Raw genomic sequence first — 25161 nt, 5'->3', positions numbered from 1 at the left:
GTCTTCGAACGTGTGACATCAATCAAGAACCGAACGTAAACTTGGAAAGAATGAGCTCTTTTGAGCAGTTCTGTGGGGGTCCCATATGGGATGTCAATGCCACGTGGAATACGAACGATCCGGACTTCACCAACTGCTTTCACAAAACTGCCCTGTCTTGGACGCCGTGTTTCCTTTTGTTCATTATAGTTCCTTTCGAAGTCAGCAAGTATGTGAAAAGTGTCAATCGGAACATTCCATGGAATCTGTTCAACCTTGCCAAGTTGATAGTCACACTGGCCTTGGTGGTCATTTCCATCGTGGAATTGGTCCTCCTCTTCGTCAAAACTCCCGTTGTGTACACGGTTGATTATGTGACGTCCTCAATCTTCATTGTGACCTATCTTTGCTCTTTAGTGATGCTTCTTCTGTCAATGCGATTTGGAATCCACACCTCCCCGGCCCAGTTTCTGTTTTACTTCTTGCATACAATTACTGGTGGCATCACCCTCCGATCTCTCATCAAGCGACAATATGAGGTCGAAGAATATGGCGACGACCCTGGGACTATTGATCGCTTATGCATCACTTTTGGAATTCAGTACAGTTGCGTGATCTTACTACTGATTCTCAACCTGTTTTCTGACACCAAGCCTCTTGTCTATGACGAAGATCTAGCGGCACTCACGAAGCCCTGCCCGCAAATCCGTGCATCATATTTCTCAAAGCTGGTTTACAGTTGGTCAACGCCATTATTATGGAAGGGATACNAATTTGTAAAATGAATCTTGGGTGCCTCTAAGAGTGGACGAACTTTTTCCGATATGTCAAGTTTGACCAAAAAGGCAACCCTGGTTTGATCAAAGAAAAATCAGGGTAACTTTTCATGACCAACTAACAGGTTTCTAATACTCCGCTTGTGATGCCACATGCCATTGAAAATGTAAATTGGTAACCCTAGTCGCAGGCCTCCTATGATTATTTATTTGACCCCATCAGTACAGATTGACGAGGAAAACAAAAGACTCCCGGACGAATCCTAACCCACCGGAAGGCCAAAACTAGTTCCGACCCAACCTCATCCCACGTTTACTTCCAAACGACATGGATCTGCCCGTCGTCATTCCGACCCTTGCCCCGCTACGGTGCACACATTCGTCTCTCTTCTGTGGCTCCGGGTGGGTCTAGCCATGGATTTCTAGAAGACCTGGATGCCGCACGGTAAAAAGAGGGTGGACCGTGTGGACCCATAAGGGAGAAAGGGATAGCCTCTATGTACTCTTGAAAGAGCTCTCTTAACAAAATTTTCAGTGCTTCTTCCTTCATTGAAAGTACAAAAACATCAATGGCTATACTTTTTTAAGATAAACAGCCAATTTTCACTCTTTAATTTCATACTATTAGCTCTTTTTCATACTTAAGTGTGGGGGCATTGTAAATTCCAGTATTGGCTGGCTTAACACCCCCTCACTTATTTATAAAATTGACAAATGCAAGACATAGGTTTAAACAAGCACTTATTGACAACTGCAAAAGTGACATACGATGCCTAGTATATTATTTGCCAATCTCACCTTCAATCTCTTCCCAAAAATAAGCAAATGAATCGAAAATAAGCCTCCGAATATCCAGATGAAGTCTCATTCAATGAGAAGCATCAAATGTTGAATTGAATCGGAAAAGGCAGGATGATAAACTATAAAAATAAGTTCATTAAGAAGGTGATGAACCTTTTAGTATCTAATCAAAATTGTCTGGCGGGTGTGTTCTACGTTCTGCAATCCAAAAAATACCGAATGGTTAAGGCTAGGAACGTATTATGTAATCGTTCATTTTATGAAAAATTAGGTTTAAGAGCATTAAAACATAATGCAAAAAGCTTGTTCAATCTGGCTCCTTCGGTTTTGATGACAGTTTTTAAATGCTGAGAAATTTCGCACTAATGCAACATGCAATACCACAAACGGGCATTTGGTTAATTGTCTCAAGGGCTTTCTTGATAACATCATAAGTAAGTTTTGTTCTTGGAAAATTCATGTTCATTAGGATTCGCAAGGACCTCTTACTTCCTAGATCCTTGTTGCATTTGTCCCAAACAAAGATTATTAAGCTTGGTTGTCCTTTACAACGAAATACAAGAGGATAAATCTTTCAGGCCAGTTGAGAGGTCCTAGGAGCAATTTAATGATCGAAAATTGAATAACTTCAATTTAGTCACTGCTGTCCCAAAAGTTTAATTGCAGAACTTAACTTGCACTCAGTACTTTCCAAAGTATAGGAGGCATGCTAAGCCCTAATTTATATATCATTGAACAAACTCAGACTTCAAAATGCTCATAAAATCTACTTAATTTTATTGAAAGATAGTTTTTGTCTTATTGATTAAGTGCATTTGGATGGGTAGGGAAAGGCAAAAAAGGAGAGACAAAGACAAGACAAAATTAACTTCTGATAAATAGCTATTAGGTGGATTTGTCAAGAGATATTAGGGTGATTTTGCTACAATCCAAGACTCAGATTCATCATGATATTGTGCGAAGTTAAATAAGGGGTCAAACCATTGAGTACCACAAATGTCATTGATTGGTCCCTTTTTGTTATCTCATGGTTCTCTAAGAATTTCCCAGGGGACACAATATCAGGATAATTTGACTGTAAACCGTGTGGAAATGTTTAATAGCCATTTTTCTATCATTTGTTTCATCGGCAGTTGTAGAGAGAAGTTCATATTGGGCCACAATGTCACATCACCACTACTGAATAAATGACTGAGCTTTTCTGGTGAAAGCTGATGGGAACCCAATCTTGTAGAAAACACTTCAAGAACTCAACTGACTCAATCTTAGATAACCATGTTTAGGGTACCCTAGACACAATACAGTCAACCATGATGTTAGTGTGGACACACAATTTACGCAAATTATGCACGGTAAAGAAACTTAGTTCAAGTCAACCCTTTTTCAGCTATGGCCACTTCTTGACTCGAGCACAATCAGGGTTCAAACGAATTTCATATTCATAGCCAACTTGACTTTTAACACTATATAACACAATAAATGGACATGATTTGATTATGAAAACTAATCAAAAGTATTTTCACCCTAATATACTTCAAAATGCTTGACATTTTATAATCAACTTACAATGAAATGTATGAATTTTTCCAATATTTAGCCTCCTAATTTGAAAAGAGAAGCCTTGAATGAGCACTCTCAAGGCAAGTAGGCCCTATAGAATATTTCAGCCCATTTCATCTTTTAGTGCCAATTTATTAGCCCAGCCGATCTGGCAAAGACTAAGCCAGCCTTGAGACATGATGCAGGCTGAAGTGGGGTTGCTACTTTGGCCTTTCTCCCTTAGGGGTCACCCAAAACGTGAATCTGTGGCCGAGCGGAGTCCACCTCTTTTTAGATGTTCATGGTCTAGCCTTTACTTTGTATGCTTATAAGTACTCTTAGATATATTAGGTTTTGACACTCGTTCACTCTGCCGTTGCGGGATACTTTAAATACCATGAAGCGGATAAGGTAAAGCAGCAAAGCAGAGAAGTGGAGAGGTGTACGAACATATTCGCTAATGTCCTATTAGGTGTACGAAAAATGTACGTTGGTTGATTACGCAGGATGAGTTGCCTGCAAGTCATGTCATGTTTAGCAAAATATTCGGTCCAATAATGAACTGGAATTGGCCGATTTAAGGCTTTAAGGCACCCTTGTGCTTTATGTAGGTCGCAAAATGAGCGTTAAAGAATCTTTACGCAAATAGACAAGCGCACAGTTTTTTTACCTAAAGAAGAGGAGACCTGTGAAAAGCCATGATGTTGAGTTTGTCTGATACAAGAAAAGATTTTAAGGGGTAGAGAAATGTGACGCAAACAATGTTCAGATTTGGATGAGTCAAAAAAGTACATAATATGAATGAGATGGCCCGCTTATCTCGACACATTATCAAAGACTTATTTGACTTATTTTCTCCAATTTACTATATTTGGCAAGGAATCAAGATCAAGATCAAAAAGTCCCAAGTTTTAAGACCAGAATGGGCGTTGATATATTGTAGGAGGATTATGCTCTTGCAAATGAAATCAGGCAAAGAGCACTGATCTCCCGCAGGGTGGAAAAAAGAGAATTGTTCTGTACCCTTAGACGAGCGTTTATTTTTGCTCGATTACGAAGTGTGGTGAAATAGTGAGTAGCAAGAGATGTTTGCAGTGCTAAATCTGAATCATTCAGAGCTCAGCACACATGGGATGACCTCAATCGCCAAATGAATTACATAATGCGACATGACGCGTTTTGTTTTATCTCAACAGGACAAACAGAAAATACACCATCCTCATACAATTATTCGATAATGGAGTGCAATGCGGGTCCCCCCCGGTTCATATGAGGAGGTGAGTCGTCGGTCCTACCACATTGAGAATAATAATCTCTTTCAAAATGTGTTCTAAACGATGATATCCTATCTTCTTTGTCCGGACGGGAATGCAAAGGCATTGATTCTGTCACTCGTATGAAGTCAAATATGGACAGTTTTTGGGACCAAAATTCCTGACCAACCCTACATTTAAGGGCAAGCCAGATCCTCCAGGTCTAATTCGTGAAAAACCAAAGTCAAAAAATAATGATAATTCCTTTGTAAATAAGATATCCTCTCAATATCAAGAAATATAAGCAAAAGAAAAGTTCAATCCTGAAGTTATCCCAATAACATACTCCGTAGCCGTAACGAAGTCTGTGTTAAATAAGATAATAGTAATAAAATGAAGAAATGGCCTGGGAACTTCCATGTCCTCAAAGTGAATAAAAAATAAGCCAACCTTCCAGTTTCATCCCTAGCGCTTGCAACTCAAGAGAAAGCTCCAGTACCCTTGATAAATTTGAAATAAGGAACACGCTAACACTTATAAAAGGTGTTCCACGTAAAGAAACTCAGGGCATTTGGCATAACACTTAAGTGAGAAACTTTGATTTAACCATCGACCGGACGCCCTTACGTATCAACGTGCATTAGATTCTCCAAACAAACGATTGGACAGCACTCAATATCATGAAAAAATGTCGCCCCAAACCAATTAAAAAAGAAAAAAAGAATGGGCCCCAAAAAATACAAAAAATGCGTTCTATAAACTCGACTTTTTCATAAATCCCCATTTGCGACATCGACAACGGCAATATTTGTGGAGCAATAAGTTTGAAGTTACTCGTATACCTCTAATGGAAAAACAGTTCAGAAGTACAAGATAGTGAGTGGATGACAACATTCGGTCGGCTAAGAAGTTGACACGAGTGCCCAATATAACTTATAAGTTGAGGGAACATATTCTCGAGGAATCTTATCAATTAGCAAATAAGCGACAACTGAGGTCATTCGAAACGTCCCAAGCTCATTAGGTCTTTATAACTTGAAGTCTTCGAACGTGTGACATCAATCAAGAACCGAACGTAAACTTGGAAAGAATGAGCTCTTTTGAGCAGTTCTGTGGGGGTCCCATATGGGATGTCAATGCCACGTGGAATACGAACGATCCGGACTTCACCAACTGCTTTCACAAAACTGCCCTGTCTTGGACGCCGTGTTTCCTTTTGTTCATTATAGTTCCTTTCGAAGTCAGCAAGTATGTGAAAAGTGTCAATCGGAACATTCCATGGAATCTGTTCAACCTTGCCAAGTTGATAGTCACACTGGCCTTGGTGGTCATTTCCATCGTGGAATTGGTCCTCCTCTTCGTCAAAACTCCCGTTGTGTACACGGTTGATTATGTGACGTCCTCAATCTTCATTGTGACCTATCTTTGCTCTTTAAGGTGATGCTTCTTCTGTCTATGCGATTTGGAATCCACACCTCCCCGGCCCAGTTTCTGTTTTACTTCTTGCATACAATTACTGGTGGCATCACCCTCCGATCTCTCATCAAGCGACAATATGAGGTCGAATATGGCGACGACCCTGGGACTATTGATCGCTTATGCATCACTTTTGGAATTCAGTACAGTTGCGTGATCTTACTACTGATTCTCAACCTGTTTTCTGACACCAAGCCTCTTGTCTATGACGAAGATCTAGCGGCACTCACGAAGCCCTGCCCGCAAATCCGTGCATCATATTTCTCAAAGCTGGTTTACAGTTGGTCAACGCCATTATTATGGAAGGGATAACGAAACCTCTGGTGCCGGAGAATCTTTGGCAAGTGCACCCCAAACTCACTTCCGAAGGGAGTGGTGCCCATTTTTGATGTCGCCATTTCAAGGACCACAGTCAAAAAAGCTCAAGCTAAGGGCAAAAAGTTTTCCGTCTACCCAGCTCTTTTCTATACATTTGGCCCCTCGTTCTTGTGGGGAACGGCTATCAAAACGGTCAATGACGTTTTAGCCATGGCTGCTCCTCAGATTATGAGTCTTATGATTGCGTACGTTTCTGCTCTAACCCCAGAACCTCCTTGGAAGGGTTACTTTTATGCAGCAGCCTTGCTAATCGTCACAGTTTTGCAAAGCGTCCTTTTATCTCAATCTAATGAGATGATGTTTGTGCTGGGCATGAATCTAAGGACAGCTTTGATTTCGGTTATCTACCGCAAGTCCTTGAGATTGTCTGGAGCTGCCAAGAAGGAAAGTACTGTTGGAGAGATTGTGAATCTCATGTCTGTGGATGTTCAAAGGTTCATGGACTTGATGCCGTATCTCAACATGCTATGGTGAGTTAATTTTCCTCTTGATTAATGTGGTTGAAAATGATGTTGGTTGAGGGCGGTGAAAAAGAAAAAAATAAAACCTGGTTTTAGATTTTCTCACTTCATTGATATTTTGCTAAACCATTTGTTTTTTGTGTTATAATCATCCAAACCTGGTTGCATTAAGTTTATGACCGAGAAAATCGGAAAATTTATTGTAAAAAATGGATGGAATAAGTCAATCAAGTCTTTGCGTTTTTCAAACTCTCAAAAACGCAATTAATTTTTTTTTATTTATAGATATCTCTCTTTGACATAAAACTTCAATGCCTAAAAGTACTTAAACCCTGTAATTTTGAAAATCTATCCATATAAAAATCATGAAAATAGCTGCGAGTACATCTTTACAATAGCTACGTACTCAATTGGGAATTAAAGGTCCTGCTTTCATCATCAGTTTTAGCTTGCAAATGTCCTGTTGCACTTGAACTCAAGAACCTACAGGATCAACGGGATAGAGTGTTACAAAGAAAAACATGAATTGGCTTTTTGAAAATTGCTCTAGATACTTCAAGCTTTGGATTTTGCCTCTTTAATAAACTGCTTTTCCCTTGAAAAAATGATTAATCAAATTGGCCGCTATTAGCCATGACAATTTACAATGGTGCGCTCAGTATACTGGGTTTTAAACAAATACTGTCCCAAATGGCCTTGCTGGCTAGGAGAGCTAACGAATTTCGGCTAGTTGAGTAGCTTTTGTCTTTTCTCGGTTAATTACTTGTTCCACAAAGATGCAATGACGTTTTGTTAAGTGACAGAGCTACATCAAAAAATTGCATTCTTTCGCCTTTTTCACTATTTTGGCTCATATGAAATCGAGTTATTCCATTTATTTTACCATTTTGCCTTGAAGGTATCAAAATACTTTCTTTATTGAAATTCTGTCGTAATTTTTCATGGCTAGGCTCCGACAAAATATGTCATTTTTATGTTGCTTAAAACAACCCAAATATGTTGATTTGATGTGAACAAAAAACGTTTCAGTTTGTTTTTTTCTGTCCCGTTTATTTTTCCTAGCATAGAAAACTAGGGCTGGCCAAAACTTGCACCTTAATATGGTCTTTATTGACAGCAAATTTGCGAAAAAAAAACGAACAAATTTAGACAAAAAATTACGAATAAACTTTCCAAAACATAGGCAACAACACGTACGTGGGGGGGCTATTTTTGCGTTCCATATCAAGCAACACATAAATGAAAAGGAATGTTCCATTACAATATCTTCGAGCACCGGTAAATGAACCCTCTAAGAAGCAGGCAGATTCTTGCCATGTCCATGCTGGCTCCTGATTAGTTGACCTTAAGAAAAAACCAGTTGCCATTTTGGCCGAACTTTTTTGTTAGGTGGGAAAAAATGAGAAAAAGTTGGAAAATATGCCAAGAAATTGAAAGAATACAAAAAAGTGCGAGAAAGTTGAGAAAAAAGAAAAGAAAGGTTTTGGAATGTACGAAAAAAGCGATAAATTTTAAAAGCGTTCCTGCCAAGGCCAAAAGGTCATTGATAGTCCTCTTTATTGTGTTTTCTGTTGCCAAATTCTAGGAAACAATTGCATATACTGAGGGGATCTATTGAGCTTCTTTATTTTATTGACAAGAAATTAAATCCTCTTTATTACAATGCTTGACATTGGGACACTTTTTAAGTGATTCCAATGTTATGATACAGTATACAATTGATTCTTTTCGAAAGTCTGGTGCTATTGCTTAGGGCACTTTTGCTCACTTACTGATTAGATTTGTGACCTATTTGATCTACAACTGAATAAGTCTCTGTTCTCAGAAGTCATCTTTCTCCTTGTTACGTATCATCACAGGAAGAAAAGATAAAAGGTAAAAAATGAAAATGGACAAGAATAGTTTTTTGTCCCCCAAAATATGTGAAAAATATGCTTTTTATGTAAAAACATTTTCGGTCTGACCCTATTCATGACATTCGCTTTTTTGTTTCAAATGACTTTTATCCTAAGTGGCGTGATTATCATGCTTCTTGAACAGCACAGCATTTCAAGATTACGTCTCTCCAGCTTTCAAAAACAAAGTGCTCCAAATACTTCTTTTTGCAGTACATGGCCAAAGTATCTAGTGAAGAAAAAATTCATTTACGTTTCTATGGTATGCTTACTTGTGTGCACAACACAGTTATATTTATTGGGACTTGCATCTTGCGCTAGTTGTTTTTGTTTGTGTGTACCGGAAACTCCAGTGATCCAGTTTTGGCCAGTATATTTTGTTTTTTAGAGCCAGCCGCTGTTCTGTGTGAACTCTGCGAGTGCCAGAGAAAGCAATACATAATTGAACGATTCAAGTCAAGTTGGGAGCACTACGATATAGTAATTATACTAGTATATATACTAGTAATCCAACATACTTTCATCCTTTTTGATTTTGATTGCGTGGTGCACTTTAAGAAAGAATTACAGCCTCCTACAATCAATCAGTAGAGTAGAGTAGAGTGCTTATAGAGAAATTTGTGCACCGATTTTTGATACCCTTTTGAATTTAACTAAATTGAACAAGAAAGATTTGCACTTTCTACACATTTCTTTGCCCTTTTTGTTGCATTCTTAATTGCATTTTTTGCAAATTTTGTCGCATTCGTAATTGCATTTTTGTCAATTATATTTGCATTATGTGGCCAGCATGTTTGTTACTCTTGTAAGTCTCGTTTTGAAGTAAAACGGATCGCAAAACGACCAAACTCTATTTAGAGACACTCAAGTCAGAGACGCTCGAGGAGGGAGTTAGTCATTTCTAGCCCTCTAGTCATTTCCAAAAGCTACCTCACATATTGGTACTGCATATGAAGTCGATTTTAGATGGTTTATGACAGATGTATTCCACCATGGACTTGAACTACCTATTCCGCCATATGAGTGTCATATGCCATTAGAATAATGTTATAGGAAGTCTCAATAAAATGTAGCATTCACACCGTTCTTTCACAGTCTATCAATCGGACTAAAAAACGTCAAAAAATATAACCACATGTAACGACTTACTCTGTGGAGTACACTGATATGCTTCATGAAAGATCCCGTTTTTTACATGCTTCAATGATCTTTCTAACGGTCTTATTAATTGTTTTTTTCTTACGAAGTCAGCTGGCAGCTCTCCCGCTCGCCCTGCCATCTGATAATGGGTGTCCCCAATTGAGGGATATTCCGGCTCCATCATCACAGCCTACATTAATTACTTCTTTACCTTCGGGAATGACCGCAAGTTCGCCCATTTACGTTATTAGAAGCAGCAAATCATACTGTATTTTAAATACCACACAGAAGCTTGGACTCGGCTAGCCTGGATACGAACCAGGCATTAAGGTGTTGGAAAGTGGAAACTCTACCAATACGCTATGACTACTAGCCTTTTAAAGGCTGGTTATAGGGTGAAAAAGGTATTAACAAACAATATAAATTACCCTTGTCCATGAAGCAACCAAATTGGTTGTCTTCAAAAAAAAGTTAGTGTTATTATTGAAGTAGGCGTAAAATCTCAGCGTTCGCTGAAAGGATTTTTATGAAATTTCAATTTGAAACGTAGTAAAGGACACTTGGAACCTCTATTATTTGCGCCTTCAATAATACTATCTTTTTAAAGGTTTTCAATGGAACAAGTTGAAGAGTATTGAATAAGAGGTTGCTTGACAAAGGAATGAAAGATTCCAAAAATGAATCAGTAATCAAGTATCTTGATCAAGACTCTAAGGCGTGATTGAGGGCGTTCTTGGCCGTCTTATACAATGTACTACTCAGAGTTACCTTTAAAGGTGCTTTTTTTTATACAAAAGTTGGTCTTTTTGTTTCTTCAACAAACTAAAACTCCACTGGAAGTCTTAAACCAAGCTATCAAGAAGTGTTTCGGGTACCACCGTGAGCTAGTATTCGTTTATGTATAATTTGTATTCTTTTAAAATAGTAGAACAAGGAGCTGCCTTAAAGTAGGTGTTTAAGGAGTATTCAAGAAAACTCGACGACCTCGAGGTATTTTGCCATCGCAAGACATTCTGAAGAATTCAAGTCAATTTTTGAGCCTAACTGCAAAAAATTGATTGAAACAAACAATGTGATAGAAAATGTCGGTGTCTTTATTCATGTCAAAACATTACTTCAATTTTTTTCCTGAAGTACGTTTCCTGAGGGAAGGGGAAAAAATCCCCCCAAAAAAATCTATTTATAAAAAACGAGATATTTGAAAAGATTAGCAAACTTACGAACTTATACATAATGTTCACATTTTGGGGGCCCTAGCCATAATTTAACTATCACATTTGAGACCTAGAAATGACCCAGGAGACTTCAGCCTGAGTCCTTTTAGAGAGACGAAAAGACTCATACACCCCTTCGCCTTCCATTAAGTATCTCAATCCTTTTATTAATCTTTCAGGTCGGCACCGCTACAAATTGCCTTATGTTGCTACTTCATCTATCAAGAATTGGGAGCTGCTATGTTTGCTGGACTGGCCGTGATGGTCATTGGAATTCCTTTCAATGTCGTGGTGGCCTCGTTCAGTAGGAAATATCAGTTGGAACAAATGAAAAACAAAGATGACAGAGTCAAGTTGATGAACGAGATTTTGGGTGGGGTGAAGGTGTTGAAATTATATGGATGGGAGCGAAGCTTCATGGGCCAAATTCTTGACATCCGGGACCGAGAGATTGTGGTCTTAAAGAAGGCAGCGTGGGTCGGGGCGATGATCAATTTCGTTTGGATCAGCGTCCCATTCTTTGTGGCCTTGGCTTCCTTCGCGACATACATTTTCATAGACAGTGGTCAGGTACTTGATCCTTCAAAAGCGTTTGTAACCTTGACCTACTTGAACATCTTACAAAGACCAATGTCTGTCCTGCCATTACTGATTATTGGATTAGTACAGGTTTTTGTCAGTTTGGACCGAATCAACAAGTTTGTCAACAACGAGGAATTGAATCAGGATTCTGTTCAGCACGACAAAAGTCAGAAGGATCACCCCGTTTCTGTTCAAAATGGCACCTTTGCCTGGGGAAAGAGCGAGCCTACCGTTTTACGAAACATCAATATCAAAATTCCCAGGGGTACATTGACGGCAGTAGTTGGAACGGTTGGATCTGGAAAGTCTTCTCTGATATCGGCTCTATTGGGTGAAATGGAAAAGGAAGAAGGAACGGTTAACATGGTCGGGAGCGTCNCCTCAGATCATGAGTCTCATGATTGCGTTTGTTTCTACCGAAGAATCCAAATTTGCTTGGAAAGGTTACTTTTATGGGACAGTCTTGCTTATCGTCACCATGTTCCAAAGCATCATCCTCTCTCAGTATTTTGAGAAAATGTTTGTGGTAGGTATGAACCTAAGAACAGCGTTGATTTCGGTGATCTACCGCAAGTCCTTGAGATTGTCTGGAGCTGCCAAGAAGGAAAGTACTGTTGGAGAGATTGTGAATCTCATGTCTGTGGATGTCCAAAGGTTCATGGACCTGCTTCCCTACCTCAATATGTTATGGTAAGTGGTATGATCATAGAAACAACAACTTCAGTGAGCTTAGGACTTTGAGTATTAAACCAGTCAACCACTGTGTCTTTATCATTTTCAATTTATCTTGAAGGGTCATTTCAACCATTAACATCTTTGCACAAATGTTCAATGCATTGACAGACTGTTATATAAAATGCTATGAACGTCCACATTAAACCCTATTGTACAGTGGCGACGTGTCATCCCAGTCATCCCCCAATGAAATTGCTCAGCTCAAACAGAGTTATCTCCTAGAACATTTACTCTCGTTCAATTTTCAAATACGGTCTCAAAGGAATGTTGCTGAGATTAGAAACCAGTTATCTAATATTTCAATTACTCTTTCAGGTCAGCACCGTTGCAAATTGCATTGAGCTGTTACTTCATCTACCAGGAATTGGGGGTTGCCATGTTTTCGGGATTGGCTGTGATGATTATTGCTATTCCATTCAACGCCGTGGTAGTCTCATTCAGCAGGAAATATCAATTGGAACAAATGAAGAACAAGGATGACAGAGTCAAGTTGATGAACGAGATTTTGGGTGGGGTGAAGGTGTTGAAATTATATGGATGGGAGCAGAGTTTCATGGGCCAAATTCTTGACATCCGGGATCGAGAGATTGTGGTCCTGAAGAAATCAGCTTGGCTTGGGGCGATGATCAATTTCGTTTGGATCAGTGTGCCATTCCTTGTGGCCTTGGCTTCGTTCGCGACATACATTTTCATGGATGGTGGTCAAGTGCTTGATCCCTCAAAAGCGTTTGTAACGCTTACCTATTTGAACATCATGCGAATGCCAATGTCCGTCTTGCCATTTATGATTATTGGATTAGTTCAAGTTGGAGTCAGTTTGGATCGTATCAACAAGTTCATGAACAACGAGGAACTTGATAGCAATGCCGTTCAACATGATGAAAGTCAAAAAGATCATCCCGTTTCTGTTCAAAATGGCACCTTTGCCTGGGGAAAGAGCGAGCCTACCGTTTTACGAAACATCAATATCAAGATTCCCAAGGGTACATTGACGGCAGTAGTTGGAACGGTTGGATCTGGAAAGTCTTCTCTGATATCGGCTCTATTGGGTGAAATGGAAAAGGAAGAAGGAACGGTTAACATGGTCGGGAGCGTCGCTTATGTACCTCAACAAGCATGGATGCAGAATGCCACCTTGAAGAACAACATCCTCTTTGGCAAAGAGCTCAATGGCAAGAAGTATGCCCACATTGTGGATTCTTGCGCTTTGAAATCGGACATTCAGATCTTGCCTGGAGGAGATACGACGGAAATCGGAGAAAAGGGCATCAATTTGTCTGGGGGTCAAAAACAAAGGGTCAGCCTAGCCAGAGCCTGCTAAAGCGAATCAGATGTTTATCTCATGGACGACCCATTGTCAGCTGTCGACTCACACGTGGGAAAGCATATTTTCGAGAAAGTCATCAGCCATGATGGACTCCTGGAAGGAAAGACCAGGGTTCTGGTCACTCATGGAATCACTTATCTTCCAAAAACCGACCACATCATTGTCCTTAAGGATGGAGAAGTGAGTGAAGAAGGCTCTTACAAGCAATTGCTGAAAAATAAGGGTGCCTTTGCAGATTTCTTGTTGGAATACATGACAGAGGAGGTTGAAGATGAGGAAGCCCTTCAAGAGATCAAGATGGAATTGGAGGATATTTTGGGCTCCAAAACAGTCAGAAACCAAATTGCAAGACAGCAGAGTGCTATGAGCCGAACCAGGTCGGAAAGTGTTTGCAGCGGTGGATCCATCATGTCAGGGGACTCCACCCAAGATGGTCTCAGAAAACGAAAAATAACAGTGGAAGAGGGCATCAAAGCTGAATTGAAAGAACCAGAGGCTGAACAAGCGACGAAGATAGGTACCAATCTTATTGAAAAGGAAGTGGCAGAGACTGGAAGCGTTGGGTTGCAAGTCTACAAATACTACATGATAAACATCGGGCTCTTTGGAGTGATTACTGGTATAGCTATGCAGCTAGTTTACCAGGTTTCCTCCATAGGAACTAATTACTGGTTGAATGTGTGGACAGATGGAGCTCTTGGAGATTCAGCCATCCCAAAATATCGAGATCTCTATTTGGGAGTTTATGGAGCTTTTGGATTTGCAAGTGCCGTCTCAACAATGATTCTTAGCATTACCTTGGCCGTCTCAACCTTAAGAGCTAGTAAGGAAATGCACAGGACCATGTTACAACGGGTCATGCAAAGCCCAATGTCTTTCTTTGATACCACTCCATTGGGTAGAATAGTAAATCGCTTTGCCAAAGATATTGACGTTTGTGACAACACACTTCCCAACAATTTGCGCCAATGGCTCAACACGTTTGCCAGTTTCTTGGGAACTATCATCCTAATCATCACCGTCATCCCAATTTTCGCAGCAGTTATTGTACCAGTGGCCGTTATCTTCTTCTTCATTCAATCAATCTACGTGAACACTTCCAGACAACTGAAGAGATTGGAATCCATTTCACGGTCTCCAATCTATTCCCATTTCGGAGAAACCATCACAGGAGCAAGCACCATTCGAGCCTTTGGTCTTCAAAAGAGGTTTATTGAAGAATCTAACAAGAAAGTAGATACCAACCAGATTTGCTATTATCCTAGCATCATTGCTAATCGATGGCTGGCAATTCGATTGGAATCAATTGGTAATATCATCACTTTTGCTGCTGCTATCTTTGCCATCCTCAACCCCGACAACATTGACCCCAGTCAGGTGGGTCTCATTATCTCCTATGCCCTCAACGTCACTCAAGTTTTGAATTGGTTGGTGCGAATGACCTCTGATGTTGAAACCAACATAGTGGCCGTTGAGCGTGTCAAGGAGTACACTCTGAACATTGCCCAAGAAGCCGATTGGGAACTCCCCAAAAAGCCACCCAAAGAATGGCCCCAAGAAGGTGAAGTGTCTTTTGAAGGTTACGGTATGCGCTACCGAGAGGGTTTGGACATGGTCGTCAAGGACATAAACTGTCATATCAAGGGAGGCCAAACTGTTGGCATCGTCGGAAGAACTGGGGCNGGAGAAGTGAGTGAAGAAGGCTCTTACCAGCAATTGCTGAAAAATAAGGGTGCCTTTGCAGATTTCTTGTTGGAATACATGACAGAGGAGGTTGAAGATGAGGAAGCCCTTCAAGAGATCAAGATGGAATTGGAAGGTGTCTTGGGTAGGGAAAAAGTCGAAACAGAAATGTTAAGAAGACAAAGTGTCCTAAGCAAAGGCAGGTCGGAGAGTGTTTGCAGCGGTGGATCCATGTTGTCAGGGAACTCTATTCAAGATGGTCTCAGAAAACGAAAAATAACAGTGGATGAGGGCATCAAATCTGAATTGAAAGAATCAGAGACTGAACAAGGAACGAAGATAGGCACCAATCTCATCGAAATAGAAGTGGCGGAAACTGGAAGTGTTGGTCTTCAGGTCTACAAGTACTATATGAAAAACGTTGGTCTGTTTGGAGTGGTTTCGGTTGTGATCGTTCAAATCGTTTATCAAGTTGCTTCGCTGGGAACTAATTACTGGTTAAATGTGTGGACAGATGAAGCTTTGGGTAATTCATCCATACCCCAAAATAGAAATCTCTATTTGGGAGTGTATGGGGGTCTTGGATTTGCCAGTTCCTTGTCAACCTTGTTTCTCAGCATCACGTTGGCTGTTTCTACGTTAATAGCGAGCAAAGAAATGCACAAATGCATGTTGGAAAGAGTCATGCAAAGCCCAATGTCTTTCTTTGATACCACTCCATTGGGAAGAATAGTAAATCGCTTTGCCAAAGATATAGACATTTGTGACAACACACTTCCATACAATTTACGCCAATGGCTCAACACATTTTCCACTTTCTTGGGAACCATCATCTTGATCATAATTGTGATACCGATTTTTGCGGCAGTAGTAGTACCGCTGGCTGCAATCTTCTTCTTCATTCAGTCAGTCTACGTGAACACTTCCAGACAACTGAAGAGATTGGAATCCATTTCACGTTCTCCCATCTACTCCCATTTCGGAGAAACTATCACAGGATCCAGCACCATTCGGGCCTTTGGTCTTCAAAAGAGGTTTATCGAAGAATCTAATAAAAAAGTCGATACCAACCAAATTTGTTATTATCCAAGTATAATTGCCACTCGATGGGTGGCAATTCGCTTGGAGAATATTGGCAATCTGATCACTTTTGGAGCTGCCATTTTTGCCGTCATCAATCCCGACAACATTGACCCCAGTCAGGTGGGTCTCATTATCTCCTATGCCCTAAACGTAACCCTTGTTTTGAACTCGCTGGTGAGGATGACCTCTGATGTTGAAACCAACATTGTGGCTGTTGAGCGAGTCAAAGAATATGCTTTGACGATTCCTCAGGAGGCGGATTGGGAAATTTCCGAAAAACCACCCAAGGAATGGCCTCAAGAAGGCGAAATGAACTTTCAAGGCTACGGTATGCGCTACCGAGAGGGTTTGGATATGGTCGTCAAGGACATAAACTGTCATATCAAGGGAGGCCAAACTGTTGGCATCGTCGGAAGAACTGGGGCAGGGAAATCATCATTAACAGTGGCCCTATTCAGGTTGGTAGAACCGGCAGAAGGTGGAATCAAAATCGATGGATTGGACATCAGTCAAATGGGCCTACACGATCTCCGAAAGAAACTCACCATCATCCCTCAAGATCCTGTGCTGTTCTCTGGCAGCCTTCGTATCAATCTGGACCCCTTTGGAGTGCACTCCGATGGCGAGATTTGGGACGTGCTGGAGTTGGCCCATTTGCGGACTTTTGTGTCTTCTTTGGAAGATGGCCTTGAGCATCCTGTGTCAGAAGGCGGCGAGAACCTTAGTGTAGGTCAACGTCAGCTCATTTGCTTGGCTCGTGCCTTGCTTCGGAAGACCAAGGTCTTGATTCTGGACGAGGCTACGGCAGCCGTGGATCTCGAGACTGACGATCTCATCCAAAGCACCATCCGAAAAGAGTTCAAGGGATGTACCGTTCTCACCATTGCTCATCGTTTGAACACCATCATGGACTACGACAGAATCATGGTGCTGGACAAGGGTCGAATTAGGGAATTCAATTCCCCACAAACACTTCTTGAAGATAGTACTTCTATTTTCTACAGCATGGCCAGGGATGCCAATCTAGTTTAGTTTTTACGCCAGTTATTTCTACTATTTCTGCTTAGTTGTCCAATTATATTTAGCCAGTGATGAAAGAAACATGAAATACATCGAGATAGATTGAAGAAGCTTCGAAATTTAAATTTATGGCTCCTAAGATTTGCAATTGATTTGAGACACCAAAGAGAGTCACGGAGTGTTCAAGCATCGTCCTGAGATGCTTGTGTGGGTTCTTCTTCTTCTTTTGACTCTGGAATGGATTCCTTCATCAGGTCATGGCTTTCATCCGCCTGAAAAGATCATCAAACCCTGATTTCAAAATTAGCCATTGCTTAGGACGTAAAGATAATTTGGAAAGAACTGAGATAACTTAGACTAAATGACATAACACTTAGTTGAGAAAGAACACATTTAGAGGGTAAGATGTAAGAAGTGAGGGAGGAGGCGTCTGTGCGTGATCTTTTGTTTACATCGAATCTTACTATTATGCAAGATTTTGCGTAGTTTTAACCATCTCATGAAATGGACAATTATCTAAATGAAAGAAAGAGAACCGATATTTTAGTTCTTTCTAAGGGTATTAAAAGATCGAAATTTTGGCCTAGCGTTCCAATTCAGCAAAGAAGGATGTGCTTGACTAGGATTTGGAAATATCTCTTTCCGTTGTTGAATTTCAATGAGTTAATGTAATACAATCTTAAAAACTAGTATTCCCACGAAATAACTGAGCACGCTCTTTTACTTTTAGAATATTGCAACGTATTTCTTAACGTTGAAAACAGTAACAAACTAGTAAAACAGTCCTTTCTTATTACTTTATTATCAGGTGAAGGTATATCAAACCAGTATGAAATTCTTATTAAGATTGGCAATACCAAAAACCCGGCTGATTTCTGGTTTACTCTCTTCTCAGTTTACTTTTTCTTTGCGTCATTTGATTCGGAAAAAATGATTTGGAAAAAATGGCGTCACTTTTATCGCTCAGTATACAGGATTTCCTCAAAAAATCGATTCCAAATCAAAAAATTAGCCCATTGAAAACGTCCCATGAATTGTCTGCCATTCAGGATTGTTGAGAAAAGTTAAAGTGGGTCAATCAATGTATTTTTGATAACTATGTCATACTAAGGTTGCTGACTTGGTCTTAATGGTTTTCAAAAGCTTCAGTTCGCATTTGCCTTTCATTTTAATTTTCACATCATCATTGAACTGCAATGCATCGTATATCAGCGTTTCTTCGGAATAATCTCAACGTAGCTTAAAATTGCAGTTTTGATTTGTCTTTCAACAATGTAAGAACATTTCTCCTGCCATTTTTTACCAACGCAATGTGCTAAACGATAGGTTTGCTCTTTTACTTTCGATTTTACGAGTCGATTGAAATTCTGATTTCCAATTGATTGAAGCATGGCGCAAAGTGCTTAAGTCGAAAACCGTCTTACCACCGACAATATTACTCTTACCACCTTTTTGTTTCTGGTTATTATTACCAACTTCATACAATACCGGAATACTTGACATGGTTGTATTGAAAAAAGATATTTGACAATTCAACAACCCTTTTGAAACAAGTGACCAAGATTTCAATCTTCTGGGAACGGTTTATTGGTGCAAAAGTGATTTGTTGCCATAACTAAGTACCTTTCTAAACGTCTTCTGAAGAGTCTAGCAGGAAAGAAACCTATTACAGAAACAAAAGTATAGGGTTAAATTCATATCGAACATGCTAACTAACTCGTCCAAAATGCATGTGTGACACATGTTATAATAACACATTTCGTATCACGATGATGTTTTTGAATTAAACTTTCAATTTTCAAGGTTTTTCTGCTATGTTTTTGTGAGCTTAATTTGACCAAATGTTCCCCCTTTAAGACTTGCTTACTCAATAAATGGCGATAGGTAGATTTGGTAGGACCCAGATAGATCATCTTTTACCTGTCTTTACTCAAGAACGTCAATCCTTCATGTTTGTTCATAATGCATGTGAGAATTTTTGGTCAATGCACAACGCAACCTTGACGTGCAAACAGAACCAAGAAGAATCCGTCCAAAAATGGAGAGAGGGCAAAACCACAAATGAATTACCTGAGGGTTGTGATCCAACCCGCCGACATGATGATGGTTAACGAGCAAACTCTCCGTGGAGGCGTACTTACCGCCCACAGATGCTGAAGCAGGGGCATTCCTTGGCGATTTATCTCCATCCCCGTTGACCAAATAAGCCTCACCATTTACGGAATGAACCGAGGTTGAGCGGCGAAGCACATTATCCACATTGATGTAGTTCCGAGACGGAGCGCGAGGGGGCGACACTGGACGTGTAAACGGGACTACATCATGCTTATCCTCATCGTAGACATACATGTGGTTGTCAATGAACAGTTTGTCTTGGCGGATCATGCACTTCTTATTGGGAGACTTGCTTCTAATCTAGAAATACCAGGAGGTCACATTAGCACTCACACCAATGGGAATTGTACCCTCAGAATTGACAGGCCAACATGATGGATCTCTGACCCCCGTTCCATGTTTGCTCAGCTCTCAAGAGCGTAATTATGCGAGTTCATTTCCGGATCATGACATCTACCTCTATGAGAGCATATTCCCCCAGCTGCAATTCCATTAAGTATACTTTTCCACTTTCCTCCATCCTAACCTTGGGAACTTTTCCGATCGACCATTGACGACCACTTTGTGAAGCAACGACCTTGTGACTTTCAGTTTGTCAGGAAATGGTTGTTATTCTCGTTTTGTTATGTCGCATGGCTGTCCATGTATTTTCAGGGTACCTGTCTGGCATATTTTTGCAATTCATGTCGATGTTCCCGGACTTTTCGCGACAGATCCTCAGTCACGTAAATGTGAGTTCCTCTCAAGAAAGCAGCCTTTCGAAGGACCTCCTCACGGTCTTTCCAATTGACGAAGTTGACCAAAACAGGCCGACATCCTCGGACCTAGAAATGTACATTCCAAGAATGATTGGCTTACTAGAAATTAATGCATAAAGTGCGGAAAGAAATGAGGTCTGCGCACGAACCATAACTGGTTCCTAACACTCTGACACAGAAATTTGTTCCGGTTGGTTTTGAAGTCATATTTCCAAATAGAATAGAGACATTAATCAAAAAAAAATCTTTTTTAATAGTTGAACCGCAACCTATATTATTTTCAAAAGGATAGTTTTCGCAAATGGCATGGTTTCTGTGACATTGAATGTAACTGCACAGATTACTTAATTAAGTACTGTATGGTAAATGTTATGTTGACTAGTAAGAAGTCTCTATGCTTGCCCTTCAAATTTTCTAAAGACTGTTGTATCATTTACTTGTCCTGAAACCATTTTTCCTATTTTTAGAAACCACCTGAAATATTTCTTTTGCTTTCCCTAGAATCCAAATTGAGAATGTCTAAAGAGCACAAAGACCTGGAGTTGGACTTAAACTAAATACTGTACTATACAAAGATAAGACAGATTAAGTTTGCGTCAACACATTCGGCCAGTCTGATCAGTTGTCAGTTGTCGAAGGGTCGGCCAACCGCTCCAAGTAAAGCTCAGCAGCCAGCTAATGATTTCCGAAAATACTTCGCAAATCGGCATTACGGTAACACTTAAGGTTATGGATGCTTAACTGTAGATGTAATACACAACATAATTGACCTATCAGTCCCATAGGGCTGGGTTGCCATGGGATAAGGTAGCCATGTTAGGATAGTAAGTCTTAAAACAGTATCTTCAACCAAACAGAGGGAAGTACCCTTGAGTGAGTATTCACGGCATATGATGTCTTCTGAGTTCCCTGATCAAAATTTGGGGCCATATTTGATCATCTGCGTTTATTTAGCCAGATCTTTAGACCGCTTGATGAACTCATCAATTTGAACGGGTCAGGAGATACCAAATTTTCTCCTCCGTTGCTAGTCCATCTCTTTAGTTGTCCATGACTCAGGTAGGTGGCGCCACTTGCTAAAGCTAGCATGTTTCTATAGCCAGGATCTCTAGACAATAATATCTATCCTCTGTTCATTACCTCAGGTCCGCTTATCATTCGAGATATTTTGGTGCATGGAATCTCTCTGGAAATGTGAAGGCTCACTCTCATCATTTCGTGGATCTTGGCTTCCAATTGGGTTTGGATTTCGGGCAGGAAATCAGGCTTGATCCCATAGAAGAGAAGATTGTTCTTCCTTGTTTTGTCAATCTCGTGCATTTTCTCATGTAAATCATCATAAACACCAGTGATTGCGTCCATTTTGGTCGTGATTCCCAAGAGCTTATCTTCAACACCTAGGATCAGATTTTGTTTTTTTCATCTTCCTAATCCCGTCAAATGTGTACATTATTGTGTTCGACCCATTACGTCATAAGTCGTAATTTTTCTGCTTTTTTTTTGGTTCATTTTATGGCCAACGCCTTTAGTGGCTGCCTTTGGCCTTTGCTTTATCCTCAACAATCAAGGTCGTTCTTGGAAATGAATTGTGCACATAACACGCATTTCAATGAAAACTTCTGCTTAAACGTTTTTCAGGTTGTGCAAAGGCATGGAAACTGTTGCTGCTTTATGATTGCTAGTTAGAGTTTGGATTCATTTTGAACGTCCCACTTACCGTCCAAATTTTTGACAAGATTCTTTAAATTGTCAATTTCTGAGCGATGACTCTTGACCGTTTTCTCCAAATGATCAATCTTTTCCTCGTACTCCTTCACCTGAAAATGTTCCATTTCAATAGACTTTAATCACGCTGTAAAACAAAAGTTATGAATGGGAAACTCCTAACGACAAAATTATTTATGTGATCAACCTTATATTCAAGGATTAGCCAGATCAGCCAACTCCAATTCGTTGGTCGATCAAATAATATATATAAATAAAAAAAAAGTAAAATAAATAATCTTCTCGTCTTGAACTGCTGGGATTCCAATCCCGGTAGCGGTAAGGAGGTCCGCACAAAAAAAATCGGATCGGCAGAGTTTCTATTTTGTACTTTTATTGTCAAGTTAATTAACGGTTTTACACTATACAATTTATATTCTGAGCAAAGTGAACAAAAAAATAGGTTTTAAAACCCAAATTCAAATTGCAAAATTGCTTAACCCTCATGGTTCCTGGTGTGGGTCAAAATCGATTACACTTTTGGTCGTAGCTTTCAAAAGGTGCAACTCTTAATAGAAACGCCTGGCGGGAACAGTTTTTATAAATTTAGAACCCCCTCCCATTAAACCAAAATACGTCATTTTTAAAAACTACCATATCTGCCAACAGCTGGGTGCATCTTTCTCAGATCTGTGACATTGCTTGATGAATGTTTATGAGCTCCAAATGACTATTGCTGTGTGGCATTTCTATAAAGAGTTATTCCATTTGTAAGTGACAAACAAAAATATGTAGCTGCTGTTTACTCGCACCCGGTATGTATTACGACTTCATTTTATAAAGTAATTTTTGATATACATGCAAATGGATGTGAAACGAGTAAAATTACTGCTTTTAAAGGAATCCTTTTTTGCATGCAGTCACATTATTCATCTTGATTTTTTTCTTCTTTCCAAGGACAATATTTCTTATTAGGGTGAATAGTGTACTAAGGAATTTTCCTTTTGCTTCTATAAAAAACAGAGAGACGTGTTTCCCATTCATAACTTTCGAAGTCTACTGAGAAGGACAGATGTTTTGACACAAACATAGCAGTGGAAGAATGACATGCCTGGTTGCAAGTTTACCATCACATCTAAATTTGATACAGACATGCAACAATTTGGGTTCGAAGGAACATGGAACAACAAGGAGAGGCAATTTCCATTCCAAAACTCTCATTTACTCACGACCAAGACATTGTAGTCAAATGCCAACAAAGCTGAGGTCAAACTGCAGCAGTCATAACTCCGAAAAAGCTGCCAAGAAACACGTGGGGTGCAGACAAAAACAAGAATTATTTCCTATCTATAAGCCCTCTTTGAAATGACTGGCTCTGAAGCTGGATCTTGAAACAGTCTTATCTCAGCTCGAAATTTATATTTTAGCTGTAATGCAAAAAAAAAACATGACTGATATCGAACGTAATTAACTCTTTATCGGCTTCAAAAACTAGCATTTGCAGTCTTGCTCTTGTTTGTTACGGCTGATACTAAGATAGAGCGTGCATTTTAAAGCTGGCTATTTAAGTTGTTATTTATGCGGTGTTTTTGCATGACTCTTACTTTATCCTCCATCCGTGCAAGTTTCTCCTCGTTGGTAGGGGCTTTGTTGGCAGCAGCTGGACCCGCAGAGGGCTGTCGTCTTGGAGGACCCGGGTTCGATTCCACATCGCCCGCACGCAAAAGGAGGACCTCGATTATCAGTAATAGACATGCTTGAACACTTGACTGACCCATTATGAACGATTTAGTAAACCCTAGAAAAGAGGTTGGATTTTTAAGGTATATATTGTGCTATTGACCAAATACAATCGATTCAATTTTACATCTGTTTTAAAATTAATCACTTTTAGATCATGAACACCAACAATTTTGATGATGAGTGGTGACTTGAAGGAAGAGGAGATTTACCTTCTTTTTAGGGTGATAAGGTGTTCATTATCTATGAATGCTTTCCATTTTGCAATTGGATTTCATTTCACTTTGATGGGAGATTTTATGATTATACAAAAGTTAAACAACAGTAACAACATCTTTTGAATATGGAGACTAATTTTAGCCTTTCGTGCTTGGGCTGTTATTTGGTATAATTTCCTCTCAAGTAGGAACAATTTCATCTATAATAAGAGAGTAGACGAGAGTAAAAAGCCTTATTTTTCATAAACTTATGATGCAAAATGTAAAAATGTTATTTGATTACCATTTGGTAACCTCTCACAGTAAATAAATATCTTATATCTAGTTATTCTTAACACAGTTCCAATGATCAAAACAGAAAGTTTGAAGACGAAAGTAGGGCTTTCGATTATATCCGGGAAAAAGCATTGAAAATAAAGATAAACTCTCGAAACAAATTTCATCTAGGACGTAATCTTTAGAAATTACAAAAAAACTATCGACCAAATTATTTTTCCTTCTGAATAGCCTTGATCTTGCACAGCATTTTGCTGCACGAATCCAAATGTTTGCAAGTTATACCAAAAAAACAATCAACTACCCACTAATTCCGGCATCCCAGTTCCCTCACTCACTCACCATAGGGGTTAATGTCCGAGTTTTGGCCTTCGACAATGATCGTCACCCAAAATAGCAGCCTTTGTTCGTTTCCTCCTTTCTTGGTCTCGGATATTGGTCTTTTAGCCACAAGACTGAGGTCGACAAAGCCACTCTCAGCTGGGTTCCTTCCATTCACTGTCCTCAGAAACAGAGAGCGCTAGAGAGGTCGGACCTTTGATCGGTTTTGTTGTCCTCGAGACACTAATCCCAACTCGAGGTTTTCCGAGCCTCTTTCCAATGTCCCTTGGATATCTTAAGTGTGCCAATTACAGTTACCACGCTCTAGTTTTTATCATGCTACGTACCACGGGCCCTTACCCTCCAAGCAATGTCCTCCGAGGTCCTCCTTCCTGGGAGGGAAGCCAAGAACCAGGCAACAACCACCAGCAAGCGAGCCTTGAACGGAACGTAGTTGACGAGTATAGCACGGAAGGAACTCGAGTTTGACAATCTGAGGCGATGAGAGTGCCAATCATGGCACACCATGAAGGACCACGTCGAACACATTTGTTTGGAGTTGGTCTGTTCCGCTTTCAGATTCAGGGGTTTAAACCCACCTAGAGAGTCTCGGAGTGCGCTCTTGGCACGTATCTTTTTTTTATGCGCTGAATTATAAGGATAGATTTACTCATCCCGTTTTTATGT

General features: G+C 39.9%; 2 protein-coding genes across 4 annotated transcripts; one reads left to right on the top strand and one right to left on the bottom strand.

Moving 5' to 3' along the window:
• Positions 1-17453, top strand: LOC131878639 (multidrug resistance-associated protein 1-like). The gene is given in 6 exon segments (XM_059224707.1): positions 1-751; positions 6138-6189; positions 6191-6425; positions 11938-12184; positions 12545-15135; positions 16645-17453. Coding segments are annotated over 6 exon segments (4536 nt in total). The 5' UTR covers positions 1-50; the 3' UTR covers positions 17355-17453.
• On the bottom strand, positions 17385-24783 carry LOC131878637 (uncharacterized). 3 transcript variants are annotated; one of them, XM_059224706.1, is made up of 8 exons: positions 24496-24783; positions 23524-23717; positions 21933-22032; positions 21356-21612; positions 20117-20281; positions 19413-19757; positions 18966-19005; positions 17510-17614 (listed from the first exon to the last, which is right to left on the bottom strand). In XM_059224706.1, exons 2-7 carry the CDS (start codon positions 23695-23697, stop codon positions 18970-18972), a joined length of 1077 nt encoding a protein of 358 aa, XP_059080689.1. In that variant the 5' UTR covers positions 23698-23717; positions 24496-24783; the 3' UTR covers positions 17510-17614; positions 18966-18969. The 3 variants fall into 3 exon arrangements, with proteins under 3 accessions (XP_059080687.1, XP_059080688.1, XP_059080689.1); XM_059224704.1 differs by lacking the exon at positions 18966-19005 and having other exon boundaries at positions 17385-17614; positions 24496-24780; XM_059224705.1 differs by lacking the exons at positions 18966-19005; positions 24496-24783 and having other exon boundaries at positions 17385-17614; positions 23524-24009.
• Between the last annotated feature and the right edge of the window lie 378 nt (positions 24784-25161).

The sequence above is a fragment of the Tigriopus californicus genome, chromosome 3 (assembly GCF_007210705.1).
Source record: "Tigriopus californicus strain San Diego chromosome 3, Tcal_SD_v2.1, whole genome shotgun sequence".
Taxonomy (NCBI): domain Eukaryota; kingdom Metazoa; phylum Arthropoda; class Copepoda; order Harpacticoida; family Harpacticidae; genus Tigriopus; species Tigriopus californicus.
Note: the sequence above shows the minus strand (reverse complement) of the source record. Positions and strands in the feature narration are given on the sequence as shown.

What these genes read in the sequence shown, in the direction of transcription:
- LOC131878637 (XM_059224704.1), bottom strand. Translation starts at nt 23,697, where the DNA reads ATGGGTCAGTCAAGTGTTCAAGCATGTCTATTACTGATAATCGAGGTC. An exon ending in TTGCACGGATGGAGGATAAA is followed by an intron (nt 22,033 to 23,523) that starts GTAAGAGTCATG and finishes GAACATTTTCAG; the next exon opens with GTGAAGGAGTACGAGGAAAA. An exon ending in GGTTGGATCACAACCCTCAG is followed by an intron (nt 17,615 to 19,412) that starts GTAATTCATTTG and finishes TGATCTTTTCAG; the next exon opens with GCGGATGAAAGCCATGACCT.